Raw genomic sequence first — 13068 nt, forward strand, 5'->3', positions numbered from 1 at the left:
CACTGTTGAACATTACAATGATTCGGTTGGTAAATTTACTTCTTAAACTATTTGGCCAGTAAGATTTATCTCCCAAAGTATGCATGAAAAAATTGAAGATTTCGCCACACCTCTGATAATCTTTTACATAAATCAATGTTCTTGGGCAAGTAATTCCTGTTGTTTTCACTTCCTCAGCCAGACATAAATATTTTGGTATGTCATTTGTAACTTTTTGGACACAGAATTTCACATTTTTCCTATTAGGACTTACCACAATCTCAATTCCATAATTAAAACTCAGAACGTGTCATCATCTTCTTTCATGTAACAGCTGTGGCTGTTGCTGTAAGCGCTAAAAGTGGAACACCGGGTAAGAGGGATCTGATTTATCCAACAAGATCACATCACTTCCTAAATGAGGTTTTCTTCTTTGAATTATGCTCCCTCCTAACAAGGAATAAAGATAACAAAAATGTTCATTTGTGACAAGGGAACTTCAATAAAATGTATTCATAGATGAGATGATGTAATGAATACTGGTAACTGTTTGTTGATAGACTCTTCAATATACATATACTTCAATATACATATACTTCAATACGGTTTTTCAAACTCATTAATAATTCATGCAGTCAAAAGCCAATAAATGACCTCCATTTCGGTCAGGTGGATGAATCTTGATACCCCAATGAAACACCAGATGAAACACCACCAGGTTTTCATCTGAGATGAAACATGTTTTTCATCTGAGATCAAACATTTGCATTTTAATGAGATTAATTTCTTATTGTTTCATTTGAGAAGACATGTCAAAAACTCGGGCTTCGTGCTTTATCACGGGTTCCAAATACCTCGAAACAGATGAAAGCACTCGGCCTGCGGCCTCGTGCTTTCATCTGTTTCTCGGTATTTGGAACCCGTGATAAAGCACTCGCCCTCGTTTTTGACATATTACTTCAGAGAGTAGGTAAAATATGTAGTTTCATTAAAAAAAGAAAGCATTAAAATCACAGTTTACTTTTTTGGACCAAATAAAAGAATAGAGTTTTTGGTGGTGGCAAATAATGAATAACACCGTATTTATATTTAACCCAGCCAGATTTTGCCCTGTTATGTCACAAAAGCCTGCTTTGAAAGGAAATATCCAACCAAACTAAAAGACATGATTCAATGCGTATCATGTGACATATGCGGTACTTTGCGTGGTGAGTTTTGGCTTCAGTAGCCTTGTTTTCAAAGGAATTAAGGCATTTTAGTTAGCTTTACTTAAGCCCTTGTATCTAATTTTTGACAAAGTGATCGCTCAAGGTTATACAATACACTTCAAAAGACCTAAACTCATTTTCCTGCACATATCTTTGTAAAGTTGTAAGATTTTAATCCAGTGGAGTTTGTCCGCGTATTAAGGTTTGCCGAATTTAGGAAAAATTGTTAGGAGCCTCGCACGTGCTAGCTTCGCTTATCGGGCGAGCGATCGAAGTTCACAGCTCGAACGCCGTGAGAACTCTATATTGAGAACCTTTTTAGAGGTAAACAAACCGTTTGCCACAGATCTATTTGTGTTTGGTAATTATCTGTTTTAAACTTAGATCTCTCTCGATGGCAACTCTCAAAACAGTTTTACGTGCTATTTGCTCGTGCGAAAAGAAACATGTCTTGTGCGAACCCAAAAGCAAATCATTTTCAGTTTCCAAAGGGATAGTTTTGGAGAATCATATAAAAGCGTGCGTCTACTTCTGCATCAAAAGGTATCTTGTTGAACACAATTCCTAAAAAGTTAGATGCGCCACGAAGGGGACCTATTTGCGTGTTCACCTGTTATGGGCAAATTGGCAAGTACAATTAATGCAAATTACAAAACTCGCTTTGCGGCCAGTAACTAGACCCTTTTTCAGATATATATTACTATTCCCTTTTATCTGCTCTAGGAAATCATTAGCAATGGACCTGCCCAAGCATTTGACTTTTGGAGCTAAAACTAGATGAGATTTCTAGTTTGTTGTACAGTCACTAGAAAATGGGAAACGTAAATGTGTTGCGTGTATATACACCGATTCAAAGTATTGCATACAAAGAACTCTTCTTCTAAATAGGCTCATGATTACAAATAAAAAAGTTACAAAAAATCAAAACGAAAACATTGTTTGCTAGTAAGGAAGAAAATGAAGAATGAGCAAGAGCAGTACAAAAATATCCACGCGGATGTATTTGCGGCACGTGATCACTTGGATGTAAAGATTGCGTGACATCGATCTGCGTCCATTTTTCAGTTCAATTAGTTCCTTCACTTCTTGCCTCTTTTAATTAAAAATATTCCATATATACAAAACTCAGTAGATATCCAGAGGATGCTTTATATGCAAGACATGGATCCAGGTCCTGCAAAAATATTAGACAAGCCAGAGAAAGGTGACGCTTAGAAAATGCCGTAGCCGTATGAAAAGGCGGGTGGCTGAGCACGGCAGCAAGACAGGAAAATTAGCGAAGAACATCAAAATTATTTGCCTTTAAACACCCATTTGCAAGGTAAGCTGTAATCGAAGTATTATCTCAGCTTAACTGGGTAGTTTTAATGGGAAATGGCAGGGTTTTTCAATGGTTTGCTCAGTAAGCGAGCTAAGGATAGTCGAATTGTTTACATTTCCAGGTTAAACAAGATCTCTTCGAAAGGTCAAATTGGGTCAACTTGCATGGGGCCGCTCGCCTCACAAATAACTTTTGTCATGAAAAAAATTATATCACGTTCAAAAACAGCTCTTGTACTTGCTAGAATTGAATTTTGAAAGAACTCTACATCATACCGAGTATGTTTTGAGATGTTTGAAAACGGTATGGAATTTCTGATTTTCAAAGTCTAGAAATTTCGGTTCTCTTCGCTTGCTCTCCAGGAATTCGGAATTACAATTGTAAGTCTAAACTATCATCAAAGCAGCTTAGCAATACCTCCTAAATAAAATTATAAGCTAAGGAAAACCATAATTTGCTATGCGCCTTCACGCGAGTTCGATTATCTGATCATGAAATTTGACCTCATTTGTGTGATTTTTCGGCTTCACGGGTTGTCGACGGTTTTTTGTAATTTTCTCAAAAATGTAAAAACTCCAGAACCGAAAACTTATATCACAATTCTTAGCATACCATAGCTTATCTTTGGACGAAATATCAAGGCGTCCATTTTTCCAACCTTGTGCCACATTTTTTCAATCTCACTCGGTCCCTATAAAGAGTCGCTCTTAAGTAGTTTTCACATTTTTGGATTCTATGCTATGTATCAGCAAATCTTTATCGAAAAGAATTTTCCATGTCCTGGTATTGGAAAGTTGTTTCTATCTTACCAGAACAAAGAAATTAATTTCAGCAAACCTCCCGGCTAGTTTATGCAGTTTTTAAACTGTGGCAGGGGTGGATCCAGAGTAGTTCAAGTGATTTCCAGAAATCACTCAAATTTTTCCAAACCTACGTTTGTTATTTCTCAGGTTCTTTCTTGTAGCTCAAGAAATCAATTATCGTTCTTGGTTTATTGTTTATTATGAAGTAAAACAAAGAAAAAAGCATCGTATTTCGTTATTCCGTCGATTACACAGCAAACCCAGCCCTTCCCGAGCGACTTAGACGAGTCTCCGTTCGCGCGCTTTCGTCTTTTGTCGAGACGTCCGAGTACAACGCGAAAAAATTTCGTATGCACAACCGGACAAAATTTGTACGCAGTGGGTGGGACAGGGTGAGACTGAATGGTTTATGCATCTTTTCACAAATCACTCAAAACCCTCTTCGATGGGCCAGAAACACGCACATTGTCTTGCGAACTACTCAAACTCGGTTGTGATTGGCTATCCAGGCCACAAACTACCGTGGAAACTACTGACAATCGTATATAAAGGGAAGCATCTCCCCGAACGTCCTTCGTTTGTTCTTGCTCCGATTAGAGTTCATCGTTAACTTGCTACGAAGGATTTAAATTATAAAGCTATGGTTCGAGGCGATCCAGTTTGTCGAAAGGAGGACTGTTCTCAGTACGATGTTGGCTTGGTTTTCAAGGAAATCAGCTCATATTCGGACCAGGACAAGCTCAAGTTCATAGAGAATGTGTGGAAACCAGGTGAGCTATTTGATTTTCCAGCGTCAGTGGAATGTTCGAATTCTAACCGTCATTTTGTGTGGAGCTGGCTGAAAAGATTTCCCTGGCTAGCATACTCTAAATATCTCGATGGTGCATTTTGTTTACCGTGTGTTTGTTTTGGAGTCCAGTGTGGGCGAAATACGAATAAACTAGACAAATTGTACAAGTCTCCACTCACACTTTGGACGTCCGCCATTTCACGTTTTAGCAAACACGCGAGCGGAAAATGTGAGATGCATAATTTTGCAGTGATTGCAATGGAGAATTTTCTGAGAAATATGAGAAGAGAAGCGGTCCCAATTGATCAGCAGATCAACAACTTACTCCAACAGCAAATCAATAGAAATCGTGAAATTCTGAAATCCCTTTTTAAAACAATAATTTTCTGTGGAAAAAACAACATAGCTCTCAGAGGTAGACGAGATGATGATCCACAAAATGCTAGTCTTGCCGGTAATTTCCAGGCACTGTTAGAATTTCGAATTGACAGCGGCGGCCAAACACTAAAACATCATTTGGAAACTGCACCCAGAAATGCGACATATATCTCTAAAACCATTCAAAATGAGATGATTACAACTGTGGGTGCTATCATAGTGAATAATTTGTCACAGGAAATCAGGGATAGCAAATATTTTTCTACTATGTCTGACGAAGCAGCTGACATATCAAATAAAGAAAATCTTTCAGTGGTGATCAGATTTCTTGATTCAACCAAAACAGTCAGAGAAGAATTTGTGGGATTCTACCTTTGTGAGGATGGAACAACAGGAGCAGCTATCAAAGATTTAATAATTGGTGCTGTAGCTGATTTAGGACTATCTATGGATGACTGTCGTGGCCAGTGTTATGATGGTGCAGGCAATATGTCTGGGTGCTTGAATGGAGCTTCATCACTTATTAGGGCTGAACATGACAAGGCTATTTACGTTCACTGCATGAACCATAGGCTTAACTTGTGTGTTGCTGACACATGCCAATTACCACTTGTTAGAAACATGATGGATGTTGTAAGAAAGCTCTCAGAATTTTTTGACAATTCCCCGAAACGACAACAGCATTTGATCAGCAAGATTAGAGTATTGATGCCTGCTGCCAACCACTTTGTTTTGGTAAATGTGTGTCGAACAAGGTGGATTGAGCGTATTGATGGTATGGACCGAATTGTGGAGCTTCTTCACCCAGTTGTGGCTACACTTGAAGACATTTCAATGAACAGAAATGCTCCTGGCCATGGCAACTGGAATCAAAACAGTAGAAATTATGCACAAGCCTTAATTAATGCAATCACATTTTCCTTTATTGTTACTCTTGTTATTGTCAGACACATTTTAGACTTAACCAGACCACTCACAGTCAGACTACAAAAGAAAGCAATGGATCTTCTCAAAGCAAAAGAGGAAATTGTTCTGTTAAAATCAGCCTTAACAGATATGCAAACTCACATTGATACTAGGCACCATGCTCTCCATGAAGAAGCTGTTACCCTAGCAAGGCGTGTTTCAGTACAGCCAAGCATGCCCAGGATAATTCAGAGGCAAGTTCACAGAAACAATGCACCAGCCCCAACCCCTGAAGACTATTACAGGATCAATCTGACAACAGACTTCCTTAACCATGCTCTTGCACAACTGGACAGTAGATTTGAGGATGATGTTTTTGTGTGCTCCAAAGGATTTTCAGTGATTCCTTCTATTTTGTTGGCTACTAACCCCATTTGGAAGGATAATGTAAGGGAGTTTTGTAACCATTACAGACGTGATATCCCTAATTATGCAGGTTTACCAGCAGAGCTTGTGTTGTGGGAAACAATGTGGAAGGGGAAAAATGATAGAAGAGAAGACATCCCTGACAGTATAGATGCCACCCTAGCACAAATTGACAAGGGTGCTTATGTCAATATCTATACTATACTTCAAATCCTGATAACCATTCCTATTTCATCAGCATCTTGTGAAAGGTCCATCTCAACCCTCCAAAATCTGAAGACTTATTTGAGAAGTATAATGGTCCAGGATAGACTGAATGGATTAGCACTGATGCATGCCCATAGAGAAATGGCATTAGACCTTGAACAAATTATAGATTTATTTGCTAATTTACATCCTAGAAGAGTGAGAATGGAAAATATTTTAAATGAATAATTTTGTACCAGTCAGTCACTAGTGTTTCTAGAGTGCTTGTGCGTTATGTTCCATCAGGATTGATGTAATCCTTAAACTGATGGAGAACAGTACAGATACATAACTGGTGTCTGTGGTACAATTTAAGTACTAATATCTGGACAAAAACTCATTCTTCAATTAAGTTTTTTGAGTTATGTTTCCACTGACACTGGGTGTTCAATAAGCTTAAATGGCTTTTACATATTCTCTCAGTCTGAGCTCATTGGACCACATCACTTTATACACTGATCTATAAGTCTGAAAAAGGCAACTATGATTCCAACTTTTCAGTTTTTGCTGTTACATTTTCATAACAATGATGTTTCCTTAATATTCACTAATGGTAATATTTTTTCCTCCATTCCCACTATGAGCTTACTGAGATGATTCCCATTGGAGAGTTATTTCCACTCCCACAAGCATCCAAGACAGCAATCCAGGCAGCAGATCTACTTAACATCTTCAAAGGTAGCCCTAAATCTTTATTCACATGCTAGACTCCTTAGACACGGAAAGGCAAATTTATGTAGAAAGAAGTTACGTTACATAGTCAAGTACAGTCTAACTCTATGGCTTAGTTTAATGTTATTCTGGTTTGTCTGTGTAAATACACAGAAATGATTTTTTGTACAGAATTATGCCTTTCTAAGGAGGTGCTGTTGATGTGTCTGAATGGCTTGAAGTGCTCTCAGAATGCAGGAAAATTGCATTCTGAGGGCACTAAATTTCAAATTTTCTTGGGGGAGCATGCCCCCAAACCCCCCTAGTTAATTTGGGGGAAATCACTCATGTAAAATCCTGGATCCACCCCTGTGTGGCGCGTCTACATGTATACGTACAAGGCGATTGTAATCATGGCTAAAAACATGTCTTTTGCCAGTCAAAAATTGAAACTTCCTAACAGCAGTAGGCTTTTGCACATTATGCTTTTGATTCCCCACTAAAAGGCACTTACTTAAAGCTCCATTTTTTTTTTCAACTGCAATACTCGGTCTACCCCAAAACAGTCACTAAAATGCACGTGCAGCGAGACATTATACACCTGCTTATTTTATCACAAGTTCAAAATAAACAACATTTCAAAATATAAAACATTACGTGCAGTGGCTTTAAAACTCGATTAGTATGCGGTGTTCAATGTTTTCCTCATATGGTAATTTCCAACGTTCACAAAAGCATCATCGTTATGAAGTCTCTTGACACGCTTTTCGAGGAATGTTTTTGAAGCCGTTCTAAAAACTCTTGCTCGAACAGAGTGTAAACTGACTCCTACAAAAATAAATCAATGATTTATACAACAAATACAATGTACACCACAAAAATAAAGTCATCTATTATTCATCCTGGCTTTAGTGCTTAACTGCTTTCCGTTTGATTTAGAAAAATGTTTACCGAGTTTCAGTTGTCATTTTCTCTTAAAAACATTTTATTTTTCCTCCAAAATGTTATATGTTTTTGGAAAAATGCCATTAAAATGCTCGAATAATGTTTAATGCTTTTGCCTCACCATGACCGAAAAATGTTAGCATAATGTGCAAAAGCCTTAACAATACTAACCAAGATATAAAGGTTTTCAATATTTGCAGCACTTGTTATTGTGCCCCTACTGAATAATTAGCAGTCGATTATTCTTTAAGGCATGTGCAGTACGATTCATAACGAAGTGTCGTATCTTTTCTGCTCGTGAACGGTGGCCTTAGCGAGGGTTGAAACGCTTCTCTTAGTAAAATTTTTAAAGTTGGTTGACACACTGCCATAATCGTCTTCTTTCGTTGGGCTGGCCTCATTATCTTCAAGAGAAATGTCAGCTGCCCCGCTGTCTTTAAATGTTCCAGACATCGTCGGCTTTCCACTTTCACCAGTTTGTAATTGCTGCCTTAGAACATTCTTCCCAGCGATTCCAAGCATTTCGCTCTGCAAACTAGTAAGTGGCGGCACCAAGGCTAGACAACAAGACAAGGACCACTGTGGATTTTGGCGCCATTTTTTGATAAAGCTGTAAATGTGGGTAATGTACTGAACTGTAGTAGAAGAAAGAAATAGTATGTTGTTAATAGTTAACTTGCTCCAGTTTGCAAATACGTATCATTGGTTTGGATTACGAGACCGTGTTCTTAAGAGAGGACGTCCTGTTGACGTCCTGGCTAGTTTTTTTTTTTTTTCCCCTTTTTTGTTACATGGCATGATATGTCAAATCACTCACCATGTGTTTACCGCAAGTGCGTACCGGCGGAATATATATTTTGTTTGCTTCTTTGACAAGTTTAAACGTTATTTTGTAATCTTTTTCGTGTTATTAGACTGTAGCCCAATTAATTCATTTTGTTGTTCTAGTCTGCGAATTTTTAACAGTAATATCGCTGCTGGCAGATGCGATGATTGGAAATGGTTGCTAACATACTTTTTTAATGAAGTTTGGATAGGCTATGCCTGTGGTGATGATCTGAACCTGACCAGTATGCAAATAACGCTGCTAAGCTTGGCTTGGTATTTAGGTACCACATGTTTGGGTAACGTAAGAACTGTCAATAACTTGAATTTACGTTACGCTTGGTGAGAGTTCTACCTGAACGCTATGAGGTCAATGGAAAATTGACTATGTTTCTGTTCGCGATGTAGCAAAATGGTCTGGAATTCAACACCTGGGAATCCAAACATGGACAACGGGCGCTAGTGAAAACCACGGAAAGAAGTCATTCATTAATTCATTTTTTCTGTCCTTTTTAATGGGCAAGACCATTCAAAGCATACATAGTATCTTTGTGAACATTTCATTCTCCCATTTAGGTTTCTGGATCACAAGTTAAGACCGACAAAATATAACAAACAATTACCAAACAAATTGTTTTTTTACACTCCCTAAGTGACTTCGTTAAGCTCAACACGAAGACGTGCTTTTACAGATACAGTCACGCCAGACGGGAAAAATCATTTGCGTCGAGCCCTACAGCGACGTAAACAGAATGAGACTTTTATGTCTTGCTAACCTGACTCATCATTCTTGTACAGCTAAGAAATCGATTTTTTTTTACTAGTACGTACAATGGATGATCATAAGTAGGAGGCGAAGTTTTATTCTCCACTCGCTACGTTTAATGTTCTGTAATCGGCTGACGATCAAAATGTAAATCCTGGAGCAACGCGGTAAACTCTCTAAAAGAATATGTGTAACTTGACTTTTACAGTTTAAGATAATAAAACAAAATCCATTGTAATAAACTCACCTACGAGAAGACCAATGACTAAAGAGTTAGCTCCAAACACCAGTGCTTCAAAGACGACGCGGTCCACATATTTGTCAGTTTGAGAAGAGACATTCTCTTTTGGAATTCTGCTTACAGCTCCTAACACCAGGTTAACAAAGGTGACCGTAAGAGATGACAGCATTAACTGGTTTTCGAACGCATCCACCATTGGCTTCTTATAGGCGAAGAAAACTGCATAGATACCTGATATGATACAGGCCAGACCAATGTAAGATCTGCTCTCACTTTCCACAAGGATCAACCCAGATGTTAAAACCACTTTCCGAACTGTTTCTATCAGTTCCCAGTACCACGAACGATCATTGTAATTCTCATAGATAAATGTCAGTCCTCTGAAGATCTCCGAGTTGTGAGCTTCAACATTGCTTACTTCTTTGTCGGGCTCTTTTTCAATTCTGCGAAGTGCTCTTCGTTGCTTATAAATGGCCACCAGTGATGCAGTCGGCAGAAAGACAATATAAAAAGCTGCGCAGAGTGTCACGATGACCCTTCGGTTAAATCCACCCTCGCATTTAATAGTGTAGTCAGCCTTCAGGAACTGGTCACAATTTTTTTCGGCTTCGTCATAACAAATTCTGTGGCAGGCAAGGGGAAGAACGCTAACTGCCTTTGAGCACGTGCTCAGGTATGTTACGAAAAGAAAGAAAAATAAGTTTCGATAAATCAATTCTTTCGTATACGACGTTTTCTTCAATTTCTTTTCCTGGCTATAAGGTTTCCTTGCTACTATTAACTTGCTGATACCGCAACAAGCAAATGCCACGATTATAGCAGCAACATTCACAGCAAACATGGCATAAAGGCTTGCAAATGCGTTATACGTATCGCGCTTTAACTCTGGAAAGACGCACTGCACAGGAGCAATTTGAAGAACGCTTAGCTGTAGCATCTCGGAAAGCTTTCCAATACTGGCGAGAGCGTCCGGCCATTTAATGTAGGAGAAGGCTTCTAGAATTCCAGAGGTGACTTGATAGAAGCCAACTACAATTTTCAACCTCCCAAGAATAATATCGACTGACGACCGTTCCTTACTCTTTTTGTTTTTCTTCCTGCTTGTCCAAATTACGACAAAAACGACTGTTAGAATTACTACCGCTATAATTGAAAACTGTGCGGCCATCCAGTTCTTGGTAGGACACTTCTCGCATGATTTTAGCCATTTGTAATGCGCCGCACTGCACACTTCGCATAATGGACCTTCATAACCAACGTCACAAGAAGAATTTAATCCTCCCATACAAGAATCTTGTCTGGGACATTTATGTGGTCGGGGAAGTTTGAATGGGTAGTGAACGAGGAAAAAATCAGGTTATGAATAATTGATGTGTAGTTTTGGACTGAACGAAGCATCTTCAAGGATTCTGGTAAAATTGTTATAAAGTTCTTTGTGTGTTGGACTCTTCTCTGGCCACTGCCACCAATAACCTTTTTTCAAAGTAGCGTAGTCATTCTTACATTCCAGTCCATCTGTGACACATTGTATGCATTTCTCGAATAGATGATAGCGATGGAATCCATTCAAACATTTACAGGCACGAAATTCTGCAAATGCACTACTGTCTGTACCTGCGCAAATAGAAAATCGTCACTATTAAACATATTAGGTAGCTACACAAATGCTGATAGACATTAAAACTTGATTATGTATTTACGGGGGAAGTTTTCTTTTCAAAATTGGTTAACATGCTCGACCTGATCGACCACACAACACGACGGGCAGAGCTGAAGTGCCCTTTTAAATTAAAAGTGTTCTGAATACTACCACATAGTAAGACTTCAAGATAATTTATTTCATAAAGCCTGTCAACAGAAGCATTAATTGTTGAGGCAATCAATAACGAAATAAAAAAAACTGTTCAAAAATGTTGCAGTTAATGTTACTTTTTTCCCAACTAACCAATGACCACGGCAACCTATGGTGATCATAAGGAAGTCCATATTATGTGCCTAAATCGTATACTCACATACGGTACACAGAGAAAAGACTACCAAAGAGTTATCTCAGTTACATAGTTGTATCTAATTCATGGCAGGTTCGTGTGTTCCCTTTTAAACAAGGAATTCTATCGTCTGTCCATTGGTGCAAAGATGGAAAGCGAAACCTTGCAGCTGTAACGGTCGATAGTTAAATCGTGGAAGAGAGCCCAGCCTCTAATTTGAAAGCCGTTTAATCATTATTTCTAGATATTTCAGTTGATGCGACATCCATCTTCTGTGTCCTAATAATTCAAAGTATCACCGCTCACAAATTTTTTATTATATCTTAATTATATCCTTCAATTTGTTGTTGTTAACAATTCAATAAGGCGCATCCAATATTGACGGATTGTTACAGGAAGACTGATTTCACGATGGCCGTTAAAATGTTGAGTGTCCTGGTGGAGGTGTTGTTTATCTTTTGACAACATTTACCTTGTGGACAAGCCTTGCAGTCTCTTGCACTAGTTCCAGGAGCTTTGTCATAGGGAACGAAAGTTCCATTGGGACACATTTTGCAGCTATCATTGACATAACCTTCAGTGTCCGAGAAGTACCCACCTGTAACAGTGTGAAAACTAAAGTTATCATCTTGTCATTACCAATACAGTTAACTGGCAAATGACACGTTGAGGTTGTTCGTATTAACCCTATCCAGACCGTTATGTTTTTGTTATCTTCTGCGGCAAAGTTGAGGTGAAAGAGAGAGGCGGTTTTATGTCACCATCCGGCCTCTGAAAAGCTTTTACTAACAATGAAACTTTAAGGGTGAAGATACATTCCTGGGTTACTCTCTTTGTCATCTGCGACGTTTAGTTGGAGTTATGTCATGATTTCCAGACCGCGACCCATGGGGATCCGTCAAGGTCATCTTCGGTTTCTGGGTCTCCCGAGGACTTAAGGAAACCACCAAATTCAAAGTCGTAACTTTTGTGTATTAAGCTCATATTTTAACATGAAAATGTTCCTTTGTTGGGTTTGGTTATTTTCGTTCAACTTTGGCGCCTACCTGAAGTCTTGGGAAAATCTATAAATCCAAGATGGCCGCCATTTGACAGTCATGATCTAATTACCACGCCATATGACGTAACCACTTCGCGATGCGGACATCAAAGGAGACATCGTTGGGCGTGCTATCTATCCTCTAAGTTTCACTGTCATAGCTTATATAGTTGCGAAGTTTTGAGGGGGGTGGGTGGGGGGCACAATCAGCACCTCTGTCCCCAGAAGACAAAAAGAAGGCCGGGTCTATATAGGGTTAACGGATTAGAGCATTTTTAATTTCTCCCGACAAAGTCAATTCTTTTCAACCTTCTGGTCTGTAACCATTATCTTATCTACGGGAACTGGTCTCGTCAGGGTAATAAAATGTTTCTTTTTTGGCGTAAAAATTCTTCCACAGCTATGTAATTATTTTAATCGCGTCGAATACATTGTAGCTCGAAGCGAAGGAAAGTTTATAACCACCGAACTTGACTTTCTCTTCTATTTACTATATAAGGTAGTAACCCTACAACTGCGTGAATCCATGCGGGTTTATGACGTGATGGGTGGCACA

General features: G+C 38.8%; 3 protein-coding genes across 3 annotated transcripts in view; 1 reads left to right on the forward strand and 2 right to left on the reverse strand.

The window, feature by feature from the left end:
* The first annotated feature begins 3785 nt into the window (after positions 1 to 3785).
* Positions 3786 to 6247, forward strand: LOC146460875 (52 kDa repressor of the inhibitor of the protein kinase-like). The gene has a single exon (XM_085087781.1). The coding sequence runs from the start codon at positions 3952 to 3954 to the stop codon at positions 6244 to 6246; it is 2295 nt and encodes a 764-aa protein (XP_084943907.1). The 5' UTR covers positions 3786 to 3951; the 3' UTR covers position 6247.
* Positions 6248 to 6277: 30 nt separating this feature from the next.
* LOC146460876 (uncharacterized) lies at positions 6278 to 10915 on the reverse strand. The gene is made up of 2 exons (XM_085087782.1): positions 9492 to 10915; positions 6278 to 8288 (listed from the first exon to the last, which is right to left on the reverse strand). The coding sequence occupies exons 1-2, from the start codon at positions 10768 to 10770 to the stop codon at positions 7921 to 7923; spliced, it is 1647 nt and encodes a 548-aa protein (XP_084943908.1). The 5' UTR covers positions 10771 to 10915; the 3' UTR covers positions 6278 to 7920.
* The window catches only part of LOC146460877 (uncharacterized), a 35721-nt gene continuing 33495 nt past the window's right edge, over positions 10843 to 13068 (reverse strand). The window contains exons 23-24 of the mRNA XM_085087783.1: positions 11946 to 12071; positions 10843 to 11099 (exon numbers count right to left, since the gene is read on the reverse strand). Coding sequence (XP_084943909.1) covers positions 10843 to 11099; positions 11946 to 12071 — 383 coding nt within the window. The remainder of the gene's footprint in view (positions 11100 to 11945; positions 12072 to 13068) is intronic.

Source organism: Pavona decussata, unplaced genomic scaffold (assembly GCF_977016875.1).
Source record: "Pavona decussata unplaced genomic scaffold, jaPavDecu1.1 SCAFFOLD_207, whole genome shotgun sequence".
NCBI lineage: Eukaryota > Metazoa > Cnidaria > Anthozoa > Scleractinia > Agariciidae > Pavona > Pavona decussata.

Bases quoted from the DNA above. Each gene is read 5' to 3' on its own strand.
- LOC146460875 (XM_085087781.1), top strand. From the start codon at position 3,952: ATGGTTCGAGGCGATCCAGTTTGTCGAAAGGAGGACTGTTCTCAGTAC.
- LOC146460876 (XM_085087782.1), bottom strand. From the start codon at position 10,770: ATGGGAGGATTAAATTCTTCTTGTGACGTTGGTTATGAAGGTCCATTA. The intron at 8,289-9,491 runs GTGAGTTTATTA...CTTCTACTACAG, and splicing joins AGTCATTGGTCTTCTCGTAG to TTCAGTACATTACCCACATT.